Source organism: Coturnix japonica, unplaced genomic scaffold (assembly GCF_054131305.1).
Source record: "Coturnix japonica strain WE unplaced genomic scaffold, WE-NBRP24 Scf042, whole genome shotgun sequence".
In the NCBI taxonomy this organism is placed as follows: Eukaryota; Metazoa; Chordata; class Aves; order Galliformes; family Phasianidae; genus Coturnix; species Coturnix japonica.
In genome coordinates, this window is record NW_028188945.1 from 1,560,257 (window position 1) to 1,583,564 (window position 23,308).

The following is a 23,308-nucleotide window of genomic DNA, read 5'->3' on the forward strand; positions in this document are numbered from 1 at the left end:
TGCTTTACATATGATGTGTGTCAGATGTATGGGGCAGGAGCTGCTGTGGGTCTGATGTGGGTTAGATCTATGGGGCAGGAGCTGTTGTGGGGCTGATGGGGGTCAGATCTATAGGGCAGGAGCTGCTGTGGGGCTGATGTTGGTCTGATCTATGGGGAAGGAGCTGCTGTGCGACAGATGTGGGTCAGATCTATGGGGAGGAGCTGCTGTGCGACATATGTGACTCAGATCTATGGGGCAGGAGCTGCTGTGCGGCTGATGTGGTTCAGATCTATTGGGCAGGAGCTGCTGTGGGGCTGATGTGGGTTAGATCTATGGGGCAGGAGCTGTTGTGGGGCTGATGGGGGTCAGATCTATAGGGCAGGAGCTGCTGTGGGGCTGATGTTGGTCTGATCTATGGGGAAGGAGCTGCTGTGCGACAGATGTGGGTCAGATCTATGGGGCAGGAGCTGCTGTGGGGCATATGTGGGTCAGATCTATATGGCAGGAGCTGCTGTGGGGCACATGTGGGTCAGACCTATGGGGCAGGAGCTGCAGAGGGGATGATGTAGGTCAGATCTATGGGGCAGGAGTTGCTGTGGGGCAGATGAGAAACTTATCTATGGTGCAAAATCTGCTGTTGGACTGATGTCGGTCAGATCTATGATTTTGGAGCAGCTATGGGGCACATGTGGGTCAGATCAATGGGCCAGGAGCTGCTGCGGAGCTGATTTGGGTCAGATCTATGGGGCAGCAGCTGCTGTGGGTCTGATGTGGGTCAGATCTATGGGGCAGGAGCTGCTGTGGGGCAGATGTGGGTCAGATTATGGGGCAGGAGCTGCTGTGGGGCTGATACGGTTAAGATCTATGGAGCGGGAGATGCTATGGGGCTGATGAGGGTCAGATCTATGGGGCAGGAGCTGCAGTGGGGCTGATGTGGGTCAGATCTATGGGGCAGAATCTCCTGTGGGGCTGATGTGCGTCAAATCAATGGGGCAGAGCTGCTCTGGGGCACATGTGGGTCAGATCTATGGAGCAGGAGCTGCTGTGGGGCAGATTTGAATCAGATCTATAGGGCAGGAGCTGCTGTGGGTCAGATCTATGGAGCAGGAGCTGCTGTGGGGCACATGTGAGTTAGATCTATGGGGCAGGAGATGGTGTGGGGCAGATTTGGGTCAGATGTATGGGTCAGGAGCTGCTGTGTGGCTGATGTTGGTCAGATCTATGGGGCATGGGGAGCTGTGGGTCAGATCTACGGGACTGGAGCTGCAGTGGAGCACATGTGGGTCAGATCTATGGGGTAGAAGCTGCTGTGGGGCTGACGTGGGTCTTATCTATGGATCTATATGGCAGGAGCTGCTGTGGGGCACATGTAGGTCAGACCTATGGGGCAGGAGCTGCAGAGGGGATGATGTAGGTCAGATCTATAGGGCAGGAGTTGCTGTGGGGCAGATGAGGGACATATCTATGGTGCAAAATCTGCTGTTGGGCTGATGTGGGTCAGATCTATGAGTTTGGAGCTGCTGTGGGGCACATGTGGGTCAGATCAATGGGTCTGGAGCTGCTGCGGGGCTGATTTGGGTCAGATCTATGGGTCAGCAGCTGCTGTGGGTCTGATGTGGGTCAGATCTATGGGGCAGGAGCTGCTGTGGGGCTGCTGTGGGTCAGATCTATGGGGCAGGAGATGCTGTGGGTCAGATCTATGGGGCAGGAGCTGCTGTGGGGAACATGTGGGTCAGGTCTATGGGGCAGGAGCTGCTGTGGGGCAGATGTGGGTCATATCTATGGGTCAGCAGCTGCTGTGGGTCTGATGTGGGTCAGATCTATGGGGCAGGAGCTGCTGTGGGGCTGCTGTGGGTCAGATCTATGGGGCAGGAGATGCTGTGGGTCAGATCTATGGGGCAGGAGCTGCTGTGGGGAACATGTGGGTCAGGTCTATAAGGCAGGAGCTGCTGTGGGGCAGATGTGGGTCATATCTATGGGTCAGCAGCTGCTGTGGGTCTGATGTGGGTCAGATCTATGGGGCAGGAGATGCTGTGGGTCAGATCTATGGGGAAGAGCTGCTGTTGGTCTGATCAATGGGGCAGGAGCAGCTGTTGGTCTGATGTGGGTCAGATCTATGGGGCAGGAGCTGCTGTGGGGGTGATGTGGGTCAGATCTATGGGGCAGGAGATGCTGTGGGTCAGATCTATGGGGAAGAGCTGCTGTTGGTCTGATCAATGGGGCAGGAGCAGCAGTGGGGCAGATTTGGGTAAGATCTATGGGGCAGGAGCGGCTGTGGGGCTTATGTGGGTCAGATCTATGGTGCAGGAGCTGCTGTGGGGCAGATGTGGGTCAGATCTATGGGGCAGGAGCTGCTGTGGCTGATGTGGGTCAGTTCTATGGGGCAAGAGATGCTGTGGGTCAGATCTATAAGGCAGGAGCGGCTGTTGGTCTGATCAATGGGGCAGGAGCAGCTGTGGGTCTGATGTGGGTCAGATCTATGGGGCAGGAGCTGCTGTGGGGCTGATGTGGGTCAGATCTATGGGGCAGGAGATGCTGTGGGGCTGATGTGGGTCAGATCTATGGGGCAGGAGATGCTGTGGGTCAGATCTATGGGGAAGAGCTGCTGGTGGTCTGATCAATGGGGCAGGAGCAGCAGTGGGGCAGATTAGGGTAAGATCTATAAGGCAGGAGCGGCTGTGGGGCTGATGTGGGTCAGATCTATGGTGCAGGAGCTGCTGTGGGGCAGATGTGGGTCAGATCTATGGGGCAGGAGCTGCTGTGGCTGATGTGGGTCAGTTCTATGGGGCAGGAGATGCTGTGAGTCAGATGTATGAGGCAGGAGCTGCTGTGGGGAAGATGGGGGTCAGATCTATGGGGCAGGAGTTGCTGTGGAGCAGATGTGGGTCAGATGTATGGGGCAGGAGCTGCTGTGGGGCTGATGTGGGTCAGATCTATAGGGCAGGAGCTGCAGGGGGCTGATGTGGGTCAGATCTATGGGCAGGATCTCCTGTGGGTTGATGTGGGTCAAATCAATGGGGCAGAGCTGCTCTGGGGCACATGTGGGTCTGATCTATGGAGCAGGAGCTGCTGTGGGACAGATTTGAATCAGATCTATAGGGCAGGAGCTGCTGTGGGTCAGATCTATGGAGCAGGAGCTGCTGTGGGGCACATGTGAGTTAGATCTATGGGGCAGGAGATGGTGTGGGGCAGATTTGGGTCAGATGTATGAGGCAGGAGCTGATGTGGGGCTGATGTTGGTCAGATCTATAGGGCAGGAGCTGCAGTGGGGCTGATGTGGGTCAGATCTATGGGGCAGGATCTCCTGTGGGGCTGATGTGGGTCAAATCAATGGGGCAGAGCTGCTCTGGGGCACATGCGGGTCAGATCTATGGAGCAGGAGCTGCTGTGGGGAATATTTGAATCAGATCTATGGGGCAGGAGCTGCTGTGGGTCAGATCTATGGGCAGGAGCTGCTGTGGGGCACATGTGAGTTAGATCTATGGGGCAGGAGATGGTGTGGGGCAGATTTGGGTCAGATGTATGGGTCAGGAGCTGCTGTGTGGCTGATGTTGGTCAGATCTATGGGGCATGGGGAGCTGTGGGTCAGATCTACGGGACTGGAGCTGCAGTGGAGCACATGTGGGTCAGATCTATGGGGTAGAAGCTGCTGTGGGGCTGATGTGGGTCATATCTATAAGGCAGGAGCTGCTGTGGGGCTGACGTGGGTCAGATCTATGATGCAGGAGCTGCTGTGGGGCTGATGTGGGTCAGATGTATGGGGCAGGAGCTGCTGTGGGGCTGATGTGGGTCAGATCTATATGGCAGGAGCTGCTGTGGGGCACATGTAGGTCAGACCTATGGGGCAGGAGATGCAGAAGGGATGATGTAGGTCAGATCTATGGGGCAGGAGTTGCTGTGGGGCAGATGAGGGACATGTCTATGGTGCAAAATCTGCTGTTGGACTGATGTGGGTCAGATCTATGAGTTTGGAGCTGCTGTGGGGCACATGTGGGTCAGATCTATGGGCCAGGAGATGCTGCAGGGCTGTTGTGGGTCAGATCTATGGGGCAGGAGATGCTGTGGGTCAGATCTATGGGGCAGGAGCTGCTGTGGGGAACATGTGGGTCAGGTCTATGGGGCAGGAGCTGCTGTGGGGCAGATGTGGGTCAGATCTATGTGTCAGCAGCTGCTGTGGGTCTGATGTGGGTCAGATCTATGGGGCAGGAGATGCTGTGGGTCAGATCTATGGGGAAGAGCTGCTGTTGGTCTGATCAATGGGGCAGGAGCAGCTGTGGGTCTGATGTGGGTCAGATCTATGGGGCAGGAGCTGCTGTGGGGCTGATGTGGGTCAGATCTATGGGGCAGGATCTCCTGTGGGGCTGATGTGCGTCAAATCAATGGGGCAGAGCTGCTCTGGGGCACATGCGGGTCAGATCTATGGAGCAGGAGCTGCTGTGGGGAATATTTGAATCAGATCTATGGGGCAGGAGCTGCTGTGGGTCAGATCTATGGGCAGGAGCTGCTGTGGGGCACATGTGAGTTAGATCTATGGGGCAGGAGATGGTGTGGGGCAGATTTGGGTCAGATGTATGGGTCAGGAGCTGCTGTGTGGCTGATGTTGGTCAGATCTATGGGGCATGGGGAGCTGTGGGTCAGATCTACGGGACTGGAGCTGCAGTGGAGCACATGTGGGTCAGATCTATGGGGTAGAAGCTGCTGTGGGGCTGATGTGGGTCATATCTATAAGGCAGGAGCTGCTGTGGGGCTGACGTGGGTCAGATCTATGATGCAGGAGATGCTGTGGGGCTGATGTGGGTCAGATGTATGGGGCAGGAGCTGCTGTGGGGCTGATGTGGGTCAGATCTATATGGCAGGAGCTGCTGTGGGGCACATGTAGGTCAGACCTATGGGGCAGGAGATGCAGAAGGGATGATGTAGGTCAGATCTATGGGGCAGGAGTTGCTGTGGGGCAGATGAGGGACATGTCTATGGTGCAAAATCTGCTGTTGGACTGATGTGGGTCAGATCTATGAGTTTGGAGCTGCTGTGGGGCACATGTGGGTCAGATCTATGGGCCAGGAGATGCTGCAGGGCTGTTGTGGGTCAGATCTATGGGGCAGGAGATGCTGTGGGTCAGATCTATGGGGCAGGAGCTGCTGTGGGGAACATGTGGGTCAGGTCTATGGGGCAGGAGCTGCTGTGGGGCAGATGTGGGTCAGATCTATGTGTCAGCAGCTGCTGTGGGTCTGATGTGGGTCAGATCTATGGGGCAGGAGATGCTGTGGGTCAGATCTATGGGGAAGAGATGCTGTTGGTCTGATCAATGGGGCAGGAGCAGCTGTGGGTCTGATGTGGGTCAGATCTATGGGGCAGGAGCTGCTGTGGGGCTGATGTGGGTCAGATCTATGGGGCAGGATCTCCTGTGGGGCTGATGTGCGTCAAATCAATGGGGCAGAGCTGCTCTGGGGCACATGCGGGTCAGATCTATGGAGCAGGAGCTGCTGTGGGGAATATTTGAATCAGATCTATGGGGCAGGAGCTGCTGTGGGTCAGATCTATGGGCAGGAGCTGCTGTGGGGCACATGTGAGTTAGATCTATGGGGCAGGAGATGGTGTGGGGCAGATTTGGGTCAGATGTATGGGTCAGGAGCTGCTGTGTGGCTGATGTTGGTCAGATCTATGGGGCATGGGGAGCTGTGGGTCAGATCTACGGGACTGGAGCTGCAGTGGAGCACATGTGGGTCAGATCTATGGGGTAGAAGCTGCTGTGGGGCTGATGTGGGTCATATCTATAAGGCAGGAGCTGCTGTGGGGCTGACGTGGGTCAGATCTATGATGCAGGAGATGCTGTGGGGCTGATGTGGGTCAGATGTATGGGGCAGGAGCTGCTGTGGGGCTGATGTGGATCAGATCTATATGGCAGGAGCTGCTGTGGGGCACATGTAGGTCAGACCTATGGGGCAGGAGATGCAGAAGGGATGATGTAGGTCAGATCTATGGGGCAGGAGTTGCTGTGGGGCAGATGAGGGACATGTCTATGGTGCAAAATCTGCTGTTGGACTGATGTGGGTCAGATCTATGAGTTTGGAGCTGCTGTGGGGCACATGTGGGTCAGATCTATGGGCCAGGAGATGCTGCAGGGCTGTTGTGGGTCAGATCTATGGGGCAGGAGATGCTGTGGGTCAGATCTATGGGGCAGGAGCTGCTGTGGGGAACATGTGGGTCAGGTCTATGGGGCAGGAGCTGCTGTGGGGCAGATGTGGGTCAGATCTATGTGTCAGCAGCTGCTGTGGGTCTGATGTGGGTCAGATCTATGGGGCAGGAGATGCTGTGGGTCAGATCTATGGGGAAGAGATGCTGTTGGTCTGATCAATGGGGCAGGAGCAGCTGTGGGTCTGATGTGGGTCAGATCTATGGGGCAGGAGCTGCTGTGGGGCTGATGTGGGTCAGATCTATGGGGCAGGATCTCCTGTGGGGCTGATGTGCGTCAAATCAATGGGGCAGAGCTGCTCTGGGGCACATGCTGGTCAGATCTATGGAGCAGGAGCTGCTGTGGGGAATATTTGAATCAGATCTATGGGGCAGGAGCTGCTGTGGGTCAGATCTATGGGCAGGAGCTGCTGTGGGGCACATGTGAGTTAGATCTATGGGGCAGGAGATGGTGTGGGGCAGATTTGGGTCAGATGTATGGGTCAGGAGCTGCTGTGTGGCTGATGTTGGTCAGATCTATGGGGCATGGGGAGCTGTGGGTCAGATCTACGGGACTGGAGCTGCAGTGGAGCACATGTGGGTCAGATCTATGGGGTAGAAGCTGCTGTGGGGCTGATGTGGGTCATATCTATAAGGCAGGAGCTGCTGTGGGGCTGACGTGGGTCAGATCTATGATGCAGGAGCTGCTGTGGGGCTGATGTGGGTCAGATGTATGGGGCAGGAGCTGCTGTGGGGCTGATGTGGGTCAGATCTATGGGGCAGAAGATGCTGTGGGTCAGATCTATGGGGAAGAGCTGCTGTTGGTCTGATCAATGGGGCAGGAGCAGCTGTGGGGCAGATTTGGGTAAGATCTATAAAGCAGGAGCGGCTGTGGGGCTGATGTGGGTCAGATCTATGGGGCAGAAGATGCTGTGGGTCAGATCTATGGGGAAGAGCTGCTGTTGGTCTGATCAATGGGGCAGGAGCAGCTGTGGGGCAGATTTGGGTAAGATCTATAAAGCAGGAGCGGCTGTGGGGCTGATGTGGGTCAGATCAATGAGGTAGTAGCTGCTGTGGGCACATGTGGGTCAGATCTATTGGGCGAAAGCTGCTGTGGGGCGCAATTGAGGCAGATCTACGGGGCAGGAGCTGCTGTGCGGCAAATGTGGGTCAGATCTATGGGGCAGGAGCTGCTGTGGGTCAGATCTATGGGGCAGGAACAGATGTGGGCCTGATGTTGGTCAGATTTATGGAGCAGGAGCTGCTGTGTTGCAGATGTGGGTCAGATCTATGGTGCAGGAGCTGCTGTGGGGCAGATGTAGGGCATATCTATGGGGCAGGAGCTGCTGTGAGGCTGATGGGTGTTAGATCTATGGGGAGGTGCTGCTGTGGTGCAGATGTGGGTCAGAGCTATGGGGCAGGAGCTGCTGTGGGGCTGCTGTGGGTCAGATCAATGGGGCTGAAGCTGCTGTGTGTCATATCTATTGGGCAGCAGCTGCTTTACATATGATGTGTGTCAGATCTATGGGGCAGGAGCTGCTGTGGGGCTGATGTGGGTCAAATCAATGGGGCAGAGCTGCTCTTGGGTACATGTGGGTCAGATCTATGGAGCAGGATCTGCTGTGGGGTGATTTGAATCAGATCTATAGGGCAGGAGCTGCTGTGGGTCAGATCTATGGGCAGGAGCTGCTGTGGGGCACATGTGAGTTAGATCTATGGGGCAGGATCTCCTGTGGGGCTGATGAGGGTCAGATCTATGGGGCAGGAGCTGATGTGGGGCTGATGTTGGTCAGATCTATAGGGCAGGAGCTGCAGTGGGGCTGATGTGGGTCAGATCTATGGGGCAGGATCTCCTGTGGGTCTGATGTGGGTCAAATCAATGGGGCAGAGCTGCTCTGGGGCACATGTGGGTCAGATCTATGGAGCAGGAGCTGCTGTGGGGCAGATTTGAATCAGATCTATAGGGCAGGAGCTGCTGTGGGTCAGATCTATGGGCAGGAGCTGCTGTGGGGCACAAGTGAGTTAGATCTATGGGGCAGGAGATGGTGTGGGGCAGATTTGGGTCAGATGTATGGGTCAGGAGCTGCTGTGTGGCTGATGTTGGTCAGATCTATGGGGCATGGGCTGCTGTGGGTCAGATCTACGGGACTGGAGCTGCAGTGGAGCACATGTGGGTCAGATCTATGGGGTAGAATCTGCTGTGGGGCTGATGGGGGTCATATCTATAAGGCAGGAGCTGCTGTGGGGCTGACATGGGTCAGATCTATGGGGCAGGAGCTGCTGTGGGGCATATGTGGGTCAGATCTATGGGGCAGGAGCTGCTGTGGGGCTGATGTGGGTCAGATCCTTGGGGCTGAAGCTGCTGAGGGTCAGATCTATTGGGCAGCAGCCGCTTTACATATGATGTGTGTCAGATCTATGGGGCAGGAGCTGCTGTGGTGCTGATGTGGGTTAGATCTATCGGGCAGTAGCTGGTGTGGGGCTGATGGGGGTCAGATCTATAGGGCAGGAGCTGCTGTGGGGCTGATGTGGGTCAGAACTATGGGGCAGGAGCTGCTGTGGGGCTGATGTGGGTCAGATCTATGGGGCAGGAGATGCTGTGGGTCAGATCTATGGGGCAGGAGCTGCTGTGGGGAACATGTTGGTCAGGTCTATGGGGCAGGAGCTGCTGTGGGGCAGATGTGGCTCAGATCTATGGGTCAGCAGCTGCTGTGGGTCTGATGTGGGTCAGATCTATGGGGCAGGAGATGCTGTGGGTCAGATCTATGGGGAAGAGCTGCTGTTGGTCAGATCAATGGGGCAGGAGCAGCTGTGGGTCTGATGTGGGTCAGATCTATGGGGAAGGAGCTGCTGTGGGGCTGATGTGGGTCAGATCTATGGGGCAGGAGATGCTGTGGGTCAGATCTATGGGGAAGAGCTGCTGTTGGTCTGATCAATGGGGCCGGAGCAGCAGTGGGGCAGATTTGGGTAAGATCTATAAGGCAGGAGCGGCTGTGGGGCTGATGTGGGTCAGATCTATGGTGCAGGAGCTGCTGTGGGGCAGATGTGGGTCAGATCTATGGGGCAGGAGCTGCTGTGGCTGATGTGGGTCAGTTCTATGGGGCAGGAGATGCTGTGAGTCAGATGTATGAGGCAGGAGCTGATGTGGGGCAGATGGGGGTCAGATCTATGGGGCAGGAGATGGTGTGGGGCAGATTTGGGTCAGATCTATGGGGCAGGAGCTGCTGTGGGTCAGATCTATGGGGCAGGAGCTGCTGTGGGGAACATGTGGGTCAGGTCTATGGGGCAGGAGCTGCTGTGGGGCAGATGTTGGTCAGATCTATGGGGCAGGAGCTGCTGTGGGGAACATGTTGGTCAGATCTATGGGGAAGAGCTGCTGTTGGTCTGATCAATGTGGCAGGAGCAGCAGTGGGGCAGATTTGGGTAAGATCTATAAGGCAGGAGCGGCTGTGGGGCTGATGTGGGTCAGATCTATGAGGAAGTAGCTGCTGTGGGCACATTTGGGTCAGATCTATTGGGCGAAAGCTGCTGTGGGGCGCAATTGGGGCAGATCTACGGGGCAGGAGCTGCTGTGTGGCAAATGTGGGTCAGATCTATGGGGCAGGAGCTGCTGTGGGTAAGATCTATGGGGCAGGAACAGATGTGGGCCTGATGTTGGTCAGATTTATGGAGCAGGAGCTGCTGTGTTGCATATGTGGGTCAGATCTATGGTGCAGGAGCTGCTGTGGGGCAGATGTAGGGCATATCTATGGGGCAGGAGCTGCTGTGAGGCTGATGGGTGTTAGATCTATGGGGAGGAGCTGCTGTGGTGCAGATGTGGGTCAGAGCTATGGGGCAGGAGCTGCTGTGGGGCAGAAGTGGGTAAGATCTATGGGGTAGGAGATGGTGTGTGGCAGATGTGGGTCAGATCTATGGTGTAGGAGCTGCTGTGGGGCTGATGTGGGTCAGATCTATGGGGCAGGAGCTGCTGTGGTTAAGATCTATTTGGCAGGATATGCTGTGGGGCAGATTTGGGTCAGATCTATGGGGCAGGAGCAGCAGTGGGGTAGATGTGGTCAGATCTATGGGTCAGGAGCTGCAGTGGAGATGATGTAGGTCAGATCTATGGGGCAGGAGCTGCTGTGGGGCTGCTCTGGGTCAGATCAATGGGGCTGAAGCTGCTGTGGGTCATATCTATTGGGCAGCAGCTGCTTTACATATGATGTGTGTCAGATGTATGGGGCAGGAGCTGCTGTGGGGCTGATTTGGGTCAGATCTATGGGGCAGGAGCTGCTGTGGGGCAGATGTGGGTCAGATCTATGGGGCAGGAGCTGCTGTGGGGCAGATGTGGGTCAGATCTATGGGGCAGGAGCTGCTGTGGGGCTGATGTGGGTCAGATCTATGAGGCAGAATCTCCTGTGGGGCTGATGTGCGTCAAATCAATGGGGCAGAGCTGCTCTGGGGTACATGTGGGTCAGATCTATGGAGCAGGAGCTGCTGTGGGGCAGATTTGAATCAGATCTATAGGGCAGGAGCTGCTGTGGGTCAGATCTATGGGCAGGAGCTGCTGTGGGGCACATGTGAGTTAGATCTATGGGGCAGGAGATGGTGTGGGGCAGATTTGGGTCAGATGTATGGGTCAGGAGCTGCTGTGTTGCTGATGTTGGTCAGATCTATGGGGCATGGGCTGCTGTGGGTCAGATCTACGGGACTGGAGCTGCAGTGGAGCACATGTGGGTCAGATCTATGGGGTAGAAGCTGCTGTGGGGCTGACGTGGGTCTTATCTATAAGGCAGGAGCTGCTGTGGGGCTGACTTGGGTCAGATCTATGGGGCAGGAGCTGCTGTGGGGCTGATGTGGGTCATATCTATGAGGCAGGAGCTGCTGTGGGGCTGACGTGGGTCAGATCTATATGGCAGGAGCTGCTGTGGGGCACATGTAGGTCAGATCTATGGGGAAGAGCTGCTGTTGGTCTGATCAATGGGGCAGGAGCAGCAGTGGGGCAGATTTGGGTAAGATCTATAAGGCAGGAGCAGCTGTGGGGCTGATGTGGGTCAGATCTATGGTGCAGGAGCTGCTGTGGGGCAGATGTGGGTCAGATCTATGGGGCAGGAGCTGCTGTGGCTGATGTGGGTCACATCTATGGGCAGGATCTCCTGTGGGTTGATGTGGGTCAAATCAATGGGGCAGAGCTGCTCTGGGGCACATGTGGGTCTGATCAATGGAGCAGGAGCTGCTGTGGGACAGATTTGAATCAGATCTATAGGGCAGGAGCAGCTGTGGGTCAGATCTATGGAGCAGGAGCTGCTGTGGGTCACATGTGAGTTAGATCTATGGGGCAGGAGATGGTGTGGGGCAGATTTGGGTCAGATGTATGGGTCAGGAGCTGCTGTGTGGCTGATGGTCAGATCTATGGGGCATGGGCTGCTGTGGGTCAGATCTACGGGACTGGAGCTGCAGTGGAGCACATGTGGGTCAGATCTATGGGGTAGAAGCTGCTGTGGGGCTGATGGGGGTCATATCTATAAGGCAGGAGCTGCTGTGGGGCTGACGTGGGTCAGATCTATGAGGCAGGAGCTGCTGTAGGGCAGATTTGGGTCAGATCTATGTGGCAGGAGCTGCTGTGGGGCTGATGTGGGTCAGATCTATGGGGCAGGATCTGCTCTGGGGCACATGTGAGTGAGATCTATGGGGCAGGAGATGCTGTGGGGTAGATGTTGGTCTGATCTATGGGGCAGGAGCTTCTTTGGGGCTGATGTGGGTCAGATCTATGGGGCAGGAGCTGCTGTGGGGATAATGTGGGTCAGATCTATGGGGCAGGATCTGCTCTGGGGCACATGTGAGTGAGATCTATGGGGCAGGAGCTGCTAAGGGGCACATGTGGGTCAGATCTATGAGGCAGGGGCTGAGGTGGGTCATATCTATGGGGCAGGAGCTGCTGTGGGGCTGATGTGTGTCAGATCTACGGAACAGGTGCTGCTTGGGGCTTATGTGGGTCAGATCGATAGGGAAGGAGCTGCTGTGGGGCAGGTGTCTGTCATATCTATGGGGCAGGAGCTGCTGTGGCGCAGGTGTGTGTCAGATCTATGGGGCAGGAGCTGCTGTGGGGCTGGTGTGGGTCAGATCAATGGGCCAGGAACTGGTGTGGGGCTGATGTGGGTCAGATCTATGGGGCAGGTTCTGGTGTGGGGCTGATTTGGATCAGATCTATGGGGCAGGAGCTGCTGTGGGGTAGTTGTGGGTCAGATCTATCGGGCAGTATCTGCTCTGGGGCACATGTTGGTCAGATCTATGGGGCAGGAGCAGCTGTGGGTCAGATCTACTGGGCAGGAGCTGCTGTGGGGCCTATGTGGGTCAGATCTATGGGGCAGGAGCTGCTGTGGAGGTGCTGTGTGTCAGATCTATGGGGCAGGAGCTGCTTTGGGGTAGATGTGGGTCAGATCTATGGGACTGGAGCTGCTGTGGGTCTGATGGGGGCTAGATCTATGGGGCAGGAGCTGCTGTGGGGGTGATGTGTGTCATATCTATGGGGCAGGAGATGCTATGGCGCTGATGTTGGTATGATATATGGGGCAGGAGCTGCAGTGGGGTAGATATGGGTCTGATCTATGGGGCAGGAGCTGTTGTGGGTCCGATGTGGGTCAGATCTATGGGGCGGGAGCTGTTGTGGGTCCGATGTGGGTCAGATCTATGGGTCAGGAGCTGCTGTGTGGCTGATATGGGTCAGATATATGGGGCAGGAGCTGATATGGGGCAGATGTGCGTCAGATCAATGGGGCAGGAGCTGCAGTGGGGCAGATGTGAGTCAGATCAATGGGGCAGGAGCTGCTGTGGAGGTGCTGTGTGTCAGATCTATGGGGCAGGAGCTGCTTTGGGGTAGATGTGGGTCAGATCTATGGGACTGGAGCTGCTGTGGGTCTGATGGGGGCTAGATCTATGGGGCAGGAGCTGCTGTGGGGGTGATGTGTGTCATATCTATTGGGCAGGAGATGCTATGGCGCTGATGTTCGTATGATATATGGGGCAGGAGCTGCAGTGGGGTAGATGTGGGTCTGATCTATGGGGCAGGAGCTGTTGTGGGTCCGATGTGGGTCAGATCTATGGGGCGGGAGATGTTGTGGGTCCGATGTGGGTCAGATCTATGGGTCAGGAGCTGCTGTGTGGCTGATATGGGTCAGATAAATGGGGCAGGAGCTGATATGGGGCAGATGTGGGTCAGATCAATGGGGCAGGAGCTGCAGTGGGGCAGATGTGAGTCAGATCAATGGGCAGGAGCTGCTGTGGGGCTGGTGTTGGTCAGATCTGTGGGGCGGGAGCTGCTGTGTTGCTGCTGAGGGTCAGATCTATGGGGCAGGAGCTGCTGTGGGGCCTATGTGGGTCAGATCTGTGGGACAGGAGCTGCTGTGGGGCACATGTTGTTGAGATCTATGGGGCAGGCGTTGCTGTGGTGCTGATATGGGTCGGATATACGGGGCAGGAGCTGCTATGGGGCAGATGTGGGTCAGATCAATGGGACAGGAGCTTCTGTGTGGCTGATGTGGGTCAGATCTATGGGGCAGGAGCTGCAGTGGGGCACATGTCGGTCAGATGTATGGGGCAGGAGCTGCTGTGTGGCTGATGTGGGTCAGATCTATGGGGCAGGAGCTGCTGTGGGGCACATGTGGGTCAGATCTATGGGGCAGGAGCTGCTTTGGGGCAGATGTGGGTCAGATCTATGGGGTAGGTACTTCTGTGGAGCTGATGTTGGTACGATCTATGGGGCAGGAGCTGCTGTGGGGTATATGTGGGTCATATCTGTGGGGTAGGTGCTGCTGTGTTGCTGCTGAGGGTCAGATCTATGGGGCAGAAGATGCTGTGGGGTAGATCTATGGGGCAGGAGCTGTTGTGAGGCTGATGAGGGACTGATCTTTAAGGCAGGAGCTGCAATGGGGTGCATGTGGGTCAGATCTATGGGGCAGGAGCCGCTGTGTGTCAGATCTACTGGGCTGGAGCTGCTGTGGGGCTGATGTGGGTCAGATCTATGGGGCAGGAGCTCCTGTGGGGCACATGTATATCAGATCTTTGGGGCAGGAGCAGTTGTGGGGATGATGTGTGTCAGATCTACGGAACAGGTGCTGCTGTGGGTTTATGTGGGTCAGATCTATAGGGAAGGAGCTGCTGTGGAGCTGATGTTGGTTAGATCTATGGGGCAGGAGCTGCTGTGGGGCCTATGTGGGTCAGATCTGTGGGACAGGTGCTGCTGAGTGGCTCATGTGGTTGAGATCTATGGGGCAGGAGCTGCTGTGGGGAAGACGTGGGTCAGATCTATGGGGCAGGAGCTGCTGTGGGGGTGATGTGTGTCAGATCTATGGGGCAGGAGATGCTATGGCGCTGATGTTGGTATGATCTATGGGGCAGGAGCTGCAGTGGGGTAGATGTGGGTCTGATCTATGGGGCAGGAGCTGTTGTGGGTCCGATGTGGGTCAGATCTATGGGGAGGGAGCTGCTGTGTGGCTGACGTGGGTCTGATCTATGGGGCAGGAGCTTCTTTGGGGCTGATGTGGGTCAGATCTATGGGGCAGGAGCTGCTGTGGGGCTGATGAGGGTCAGATCTATGGGGCGGGAGCTGTTCTGGGGCAGATGTGGGTCAGATCTATGTGGCAGGAGAAGCTGTTGGTCAGATCTATGGGGTTGGTGCTCCTAAGGGGCAGATGTGTGTCGGATCAATGGGGCAGGAGATGCTGTGGGGCTGATGTGGGTCAGATGTATGGGTCAGGAGCTGCTGTGTGGCTGATGAGGGTCAGATCTATGGGGCATGGGCTGCTGTGGGTCAGATCTACGGGACTGGAGCTGCAGTGGAGCACATGTGGGTCAGATCTATGGGTAGAAGCTGCTGTGGGGCTGATGGGGGTCATATCTATAAGGCAGGAGCTGCTGTGGGGCTGACGTGGGTCAGATCTATGAGGCAGGAGCTGCTGTGGGGCAGCTTTGAATCAGATCTATGTGGCAGGAGCTGCTGTGGGGCTGATGTGGGTCAGATCTATGGGGCAGGAGCTGCTGTGGGGCTGATGTGGGTCAGATCTATGGGGCAGGAGATGCTGTGGGTCAGATCTATGGGGCAGGAGCTGCTGTGGGGAACATGTGGGTCAGGTCTATGGGGCAGGTGCTGCTGTGGGGCAGATGTGGGTCAGATGTATGGGGCAGGAGCTGCTGTGGGGCTGATGTTGGTCAGATCTATGGGGCAGGAGCTGCTGTGGGGCATATGTGGGTCAGATCTAAGGGGCAGGAGCTGCTGTGGGGCTGATGTGGGTCAGATCATTGGGGCTGAAGCTGCTGTGGGTCATATCTATTGGGCAGCAGCTGCTTTACATATGATGTGTGTCAGATCTATGGGGCAGGAGCTGCTGTGGGGCTGATGTGGGTTAGATCTATGGGGCAGGAGCTGTTGTGGGGCTGATGGGGGTCAGATCTATGGGGCAGGAGCTGCTGTGGGGCTGATGTGGGTCAGATCTATGGGGCAGGAGATGCTGTGGGTCAGATGTATGGGGCAGGAGCTGCTGTGGGGAACATGTGGTTCAGGTCTATGGGGCAGGAGCTGCTGTGGGGCAGATCTGGGTCAGATCTATGGGTCAGCAGCTGCTGTGGGTCTGATGTGGGTCAGATCTATGGGGCAGGAGATGCTGTGTGTCAGATCTATGGGGAAGAGCTGCTGTTGGTCTGATCAATGGGGCAGGAGCAGCTGTGGGTCTGATGTGGGTCAGATCTATGAGGCCGGAGCTGCTGTGGGGCTGATGTGGGTCAGATCTATGGGGCAGGAGATGCTGTGGGTCAGATCTATGGGGAAGAGCTGCTGTTGGTCTGATCAATGGGGCAGGAGCAGCAGTGGGGCAGATTTGGGTAAGATCTATAAGGCAGGAGCGGCTGTGGGGCTGATGTGGGTCAGATCTATGAGGTAGTAGCTGCTGTGGGCACATGTGGGTCAGATCTATTGGGCGAAAGCTGCTGTGGGGCGCAATTGAGGCAGATCTACGGGGCAGGAGCTGCTGTGTGGCAAATGTGGGTCAGATCTATGGGGCAGGAGCTGCTGTGGGTCAGATCTATGGGGCAGGAACAGATGTGAGCCTGATGTTGGTCAGATTTATGGAGCAGGAGCTGCTGTGTTGCAGATGTGGGTCAGATCTATGGTGCAGGAGCTGCTGTGGGGCAGATGTAGGGCATATCTATGGGGCAGGAGCTGCTGTGAGGCTGATGGGTGTTAGATCTATGGGGAGGAGCTGCTGTGGTGCAGATGTGGGTCAGAGCTATGGGGCAGGAGCTGCTGTGGGGCAGTAGTGGGTAAGATCTATGGGGTAGGAGATGGTGTGTGGCAGATGTGGGTCAGATCTATGGTGTAGGAGCTGCTGTGGGGCTGTTGTGGGTCAGATCTATGGGGCAGGAGCTGCTGTGGTTAAGATCTATTTGGCAGGATCTGCTGTGGGGCAGATTTGGGTCAGATCTATGGGGCAGGAGCAGCAGTGGGGTAGATGTGGTCAGATCTATGGGTCAGGAGCTGCAGTGGAGATGATGTAGGTCAGATCTATGGGGCAGGAGCTGCTGTGGGGCTGATGTGGGTCAAATCAATGGGGCAGAGCTGCTCTTGTGTACATGTGGGTCAGATCTATGGAGCAGGAGCTGCTGTTGGGCAGATTTGAATCAGATCTATGGGTAGGAGCTGCTGTGGGGCACATGTGAGTTAGATCTATGGGGCAGGAGATGGTGTGGGGCAGATTTGGGTCAGATGTATGGGTCAGGAGCTGCTGTGTGGCTGATGTTGGTCAGATCTATGGGGCAGGAGCTGCTGTGGGGCATATGTGGGTCAGATCTATGGGGCAGGAGCTGCTGTGGGGCTGATGTGGGTTAGATCTGTGGGGCAGGAGCTGTTGTGGGGCTGATGGGGGTCAGATCTATGGGGTAGGAGCTGCTGTGGGGCTGATGTTGGTCTGATCTATGGGGCAGGAGCTGCTGTGCGACAGATGTGGGTCAGATCTATGGGGCAGGAGCTGCTGTGCGACATATGTGGGTCAGATCTATGGGGCAGGAGCTGCTGTGGGGCTGATGTGGTTCAGATCTATGGGGCAGGAGCTGCTGTGGGGCATATGTGGGTCAGATGTATTAGGCAGGAGCTGCTGTGGGGCACATGTGGGTCAGACCTATGGGGCAGGAGCTGCAGAGGGGATGATGTAGGTCAGATCTATGGGGCAGGAGTTGCTGTGGGGCAGATGAGGGACATATCTATGGTGCAAAATCTGCTGTTGGACTGATGTGGGTCAGATCTATGAGTTTGGAGCTGCTGTGGGGCACATGTGTGTCAGATCAATGGGCCAGGAGCTGCTGCGGGGCTGATTTGGGTCAGATCTATGGGGCAGGAGCTGCTGTGGGTCTGATGTGGGTCAGATCTATGGGGCAGGAGCTGCTGTGGGGCAGATGTGGGTCAGATCTATGGGGCAGGAGCTGCTGTGGGGCTGATACGGTTAAGATCTATGGAGCGGGAGATGCTATGGGGCTGATGAGGGTCAGATCTATGGAGCAGAATCTCCTGTGTGGCTGATGTGCGTCAAATCAATGGGGCAGAGCTGCTCTGGGGCACATGTGGGTCAGATCTATGGAGCAGGAGCTGCTGTGGGGCAGATTTGAATCAGATCTATAGGGCAGGAGCTGCGTTGAGTCAGATCTATGGGCAGGAGCTGCTGTGGGGCACATGTGAGTTATATCTATGGGGCAGGAGATGGTGTGGGGCAGATTTGGGTCAGATGTATGGGTCAGGAGCTGCTGTGTGGCTGATGTTAGTCAGATCTATGGGGCATGGGCTGCTGTGGGTCAGATCTACGGGACTGGAGCTGCAGTGGAGCACATGTGGGTCAGATCTATGGGGTAGAAGCTGCTGTGGGGCTGACGTGGGTCTTATCTATAAGGCAGGAGCTGCTGTGGGGCTGACTTGGGTCAGATCTATGGGGCAGGAGATGCTGTGGGTCAGATCTATGGCGCAGGAACTGCTGTGGGGCTGATATGGGTTAGATCTATGGGGCAGGAGCTGCAGTGGGGCTGATGGGGGTCAGATCTATGGGGCAGGAGCTACTGTGGGGCTGATGTGGGTCAAATCAATGGGGCAGAGCTGCTCTTGTGTACATGTGGGTCAGATCTATGGAGCAGGTGCTGCTGTGGGGCAGATTTGAATCAGATCTATAGGGCAGGAGCTGCAGTGGGTCAGATCTATGGGCAGGAGCTGCTGTGGGGCACATGTGAGTTAGATCTATGAGGCAGGAGATGGTGTGGGGCAGATTTGGGTCAGATGTATGGGTCAGGAGCTGCTGTGTGGCTGATGTTGGTCAGATCTATGGGGCATGGGCTGCTGTGGGTCAGATCTACAGGACTGGAGCTGCAGTGGAGCACATGTGGGTCAGATCTTGTGGAGAGTGTTTATGCAGAATGGCTTCATGAGAAAGGACATGAAGAGATTCCTCTAGTTAAATTGTAAAAGAATGAATGTGATTAAAGACAAAGACGGTTTATCCTAGGGACGGTCACGAGCTAAGCAGCTGTGGGGAAATCAGTATGTGAAAAGACAGGGTATGTAGCTAAAGATGAAATATGTATCTAGAAGCAAGGACGGCCTAAGGGAAAAGCAAGATGTGTAGCAAGGTGTAGACAAAGCTGCAAAGAAAAAGTATAAGACTAACCACAAAGGTCAGATGAAGTAATGTCTAATTCACCAATCCTGAGCTTAACTTTTGCAATATGCATGAACTTATTACTGATTGTATAAATGAGATGCTGTAACACCTAATAAACGAGGCTTGTTGACCATGATAGCATGAGACTTGTCTCCCGCGGTTACTTCCAACAAATGGTGACCCCGACGTGATAAGGAAAAAAGGGTGCCACGGGTGAAGAACTGCGTTGGGTTCGGGTCCGGATTTCACAGCCCGACGGACGACGAAAGAGCTAAAATTGGAGCTCCGCGTCTCGAGTGACCACACAGGTGGGCTCGACCGACACGTGCTGCCGAAGCCTGGAGGGCTGCAACGGTACCGACGTGAGTAAAAATGGACAGGCAAGCAGCATATGATTTATTTTCCGCTTTTCTTAGGCGGAGACAGTTTAAGGGTATAGACTTAGAAAAGGATCTCCCTGCTTTATTGAGCCACGCGGTCTCATATGGCTTTTTTGCAAACCCCCACTTAGTGCATACATTAGAGGAGTGGCGGCGGTATGGGGATAAGTTGTGGGAGTTAGTTTTAGATGATGATAAGTCGGCAAAAAAGATAAGTAAGTTGTGGAAAGCAGTGCATAATGAGTTGTTGATGAGTCAGGCGGAAAAAAGGGCAGCTCAGGAAGCTCAAGCTGCGCAAAAACAGAATCAAGATTATGGGCTGCCATGGGGCACTAGCGTTCCAAACCCCCCTGTTTTTTCTTCCGTTACTCTGCCGTCTGCAGCCGCAGTGCCCTCTGCACCCCCTCGCGAAGTGCAGGCTGACCTAGCAACGGAGCCCGCAGAGGTCTCCTCTAGCCCCCCCCCTTCGCTGTCCGGAGCTCCGCCGTCCGGAGCCGACTCGGCGCCGCTCCCTGTCTCGGCACCGTCTGTGCCGCAGCCGCAGCCGTCCGGCTGCTCTGAGCTTTCGGTAGCTCCGGAGCTGTCAGTTCTGCGCGGGTCGGGTCCGATCTCTGGAGCTGGGTCTGATTTTGTGGGGACTGTTGCAAGGGAAAGGCGCAAGTTGTGGTCTATGCTGGCAAGGCGCGGAATAGAGGATGGTGACAATGAATTAGTACAGGCAGCGACTGAGAATCTTGCATTTCCTGTTGTTTATGCTCCCTTGCCGCAGGGAGGAGTTCAGGCTGAGATTCAATCTCTAGACTGGAAGATGTTATCACAGTTGCGAGCTACTGTAGGGTCATATGGAGTGACTAGTGAACCGGCCAGGCAAATGCTAGATTATCTTTTTAGTGCACATATCCTTCTCCCAGCAGATATTAGAAGTATCACGAAATTGATTTATACTCCTCATCAGTTAATATTGTTTAATGCTCATTGGCATCAGTTAGCTGTGGCGTCTGCAGCAGTTCAGAGAGGACCAGGAGACCCCTTAGCAGGTGTAACAATGGAACAATTGTTGGGTCTTGGGGCATGGACTCGAATAGAGGCTCAGGCGATTTCTGACCCTGAAGTTTTGCGAGAAACTATGAATTTAGCCAGGAAAGCTATGGATAGTATAAAAGCTCCGGGAGGAACGCCCATTTACATGGGAATAAAACAGGGACGTGAGGAGCCGCTAGGTAATTTCATAGATAAAGTTGTGGATGCCATTAAGAAGGCTAGTGTTCCGGAATATATGCAAGGGGCTTTGATTAAACAATGTGTGCTTCAAAATGGTAATTCCTCAACCCGATCCCTGGTCAATACATTGCCCGGAGATTGGTCGATCCCTGAGTTGTTAGAAAAGGCTGCTTCGGTTCCAACTGGAACCCAGGCATTCTTAGTGAGTGCTTTGCAGAAAATTAGTGAGGGGTTGCAGGAGCAGGCAAAAGCATTTCAGGAGCAATCAAAATCCTCACATACTCAGGTTCTAGCAGCCCTTGCACCCCTCCAAGCTGCAGTCGCTACAAACCCACGCTCGCAGAACAGCCTCCGTATGAAATGTTTCCGTTGTGGAAAAACTGGACATTTTCGTCGCGATTGCCAAGCCACTGGGATTTGGTGCAGCAAATGTCGATCCAACACTCACAACGCTGCTGCCTGCAGGTCGGGAAACTCGAAAAGCAGCGCGAGCAGCAGCCGCGCTCGGACACAAGTAGCAGCTGCAGTATCGGCAACCCCCAACAGCAACAACCCCAACCTGCCACCAGCGGGAGCCTCGGCTTGGACTTGGCAGCCTCAGTAAATGTTACTATTTTGACTAATCAGCCCTATCGGATTCCTACTGGACTATTTGGCCCTGTCATGATTAATGGACAAGCAGTAGGAGGACTGTTATTGGGTAGATCGTCTGTCAGCATGATGGGACTGTTTGTTTTACCTGGAGTAATAGATGCGGACTATCAAGGGGAAATTATGATCATGGTACACACCCCTTACCCGCCTGTAAAAATACTTAAAGGGCAGCGTCTAGCTCAATTAGTGCCGCTGCCGCAGTTAGCAAAAGGACTGACTCCCCTTAAACAAGAGCCAAGAAAACAGGGAGCATTTGGCTCAACTGGGAAATTAACTTTGCTTACTCTTGATTTATCAACGCGCCCGAAAAAATCGTGCACTTTGCACTACCGTGATCAGAGTATTACTCTGACAGGACTTTTGGATACAGGAGCGGATACATCAATTATCACCCCAGGGGAGTGGCCGTCTGACTGGCCGCTTCAATCTTCAACTACCACAGTGTCAGGGGTCGGAGGAATGACACTGGCAAGCCGAACCCCCATGCTCACAGTGGAAATAGATGGCAGGAGAGCCACAGCAATTTTTTCACTTACACTACTTCCACCTACGGTATCCTGCCTTATCGGCAGGGACGTGCTGGCTCAACTGGGTCTTGTTCTTACCAATGAACACCCTTTAGTATAATGGCCATTGCTTGGACTTTCCCACTACCACTTACATGGACTACAGAAACTCCAGTCATGGTTAAGCAGTGGCCACTAAAAAGGGAAAGTCTTCAGCAAGCACATCAACTTGTGCAGGAGCAGTTTGCCCAGGGGCATTTGAAACTGTCTACTAGCCCTTGGAATACTCCGATATTCGTAATCAAAAAGAAATCTGGAAAATATCGTCTATTGCACGACCTAAGGGCTGTCAACGACCAGATGGAGCCCATGGGGGCGCTACAACCCGGATTACCCAACCCTTCTATGATTCCCGAGAATTGGCCCATCCTCATCATCGACCTGAAAGACTGTTTCTTTACAATTGCCTTACACCCCCAGGATACAAAACGTTTTGCTTTTACTCTGCCAGCGATAAATAGGGGAGAACCCGACAAGCGATTTGAATGGACAGTGTTACCACAAGGAATGCGTAACTCCCCAACCATTTGCCAGCTGTATGTCGACGCAGCACTGCAACCGTTACGCCGAGAAATGCCGGACACTATTATTTATCACTATATGGATGATATTCTTCTGGCTCAAAAGGATCCATTCACAGACTCTCAGATTGAACATATCAAAGCAGTGCTGGCAACCTCCTCTTTAGTTATAGCTCCTGAAAAGGTACAGAAATCCACGCCCTGGAAATATCTGGGATGGCAAATCACCAATAAGCAGGTGAAACCGCAAAAATTAACCATTGCTACAGACATTTCTACCCTTAATGATGCACAAAAACTCCTTGGAGACTTACAATGGCTAAAACCAATAGTAGGTCTCCCAAATGTGCTGCTAGAAAAACTGCTGCCCCTGCTGAAAGGCACGGACCCTTGCACCCCAGTGACTCTTATACCAGAACAAAAGGAGGTGCTACAAAAAATTTCAGACTGTATTACCAAAGGGTTCGTTTCCCGCATGGACCCTACAGTACCATTGACTCTTACCATTTGGAGCAGCGATATGCATCTCCTTGGTGCAGTTACTCAGCATAAAAAGAAAACGGGGGAAAGGGTCCTGGAGTGGATTTCGCCACCTCTTCAAAAACGGAAAACAATAACCACAAAAATTGAAAATCTGGCAGCAGTGGTCAAAAAAGGCCGCATGCGTATATTGGAAATTAGCGGTCTGGAACCACAGACAGTTTATCTTCCCATGGAAAAAGCAACGCTAGACTGGTATTTGCTGAATTCGCCAGATCTAGCTGAAGCGCTTTTAGCCTTGGGAGCTAAAATAGAAACAGGTCCACTTGTTCCACGAGCATTGCAATGGATCGGTGAATGGAGCTGGATTGGCGTGCCTTTGCGAAGGGACAAACCCATCTCGGAAGCTGTAACTGTTTACACTGACGCTGGGAAAAAGACACGCAAAGCAGCTATTGTTTGGCAAAAGAAGGGAATTTGGCAGCAACACACACTGGAGGCGGTCCCTGAAGACAGTTTACAAACACTAGAACTTCTTGCTGTAGTGTGGGCTGTTTCTAATATCACTGAGCCTTTGAATGTGGTTTCAGATTCTCTCTATGTAGTAGGGGTGGCCTCAAGAATTGAGGATGCAATTGTTAAGGAGGTTCAGAACAAGCGATTAT

General features: G+C 54.6%; 1 protein-coding gene across 1 annotated transcript; it reads left to right on the forward strand.

Moving 5' to 3' along the window:
- Positions 1 to 18,559: 18,559 nt before the first annotated feature.
- LOC146752662 (uncharacterized) lies at positions 18,560 to 21,026 on the forward strand. Its single transcript, XM_085531376.1, has one exon. The coding sequence runs from the start codon at positions 19,194 to 19,196 to the stop codon at positions 21,024 to 21,026; it is 1,833 nt and encodes a 610-aa protein (XP_085387502.1). The 5' UTR covers positions 18,560 to 19,193.
- The last annotated feature ends 2,282 nt before the right edge of the window (positions 21,027 to 23,308 follow it).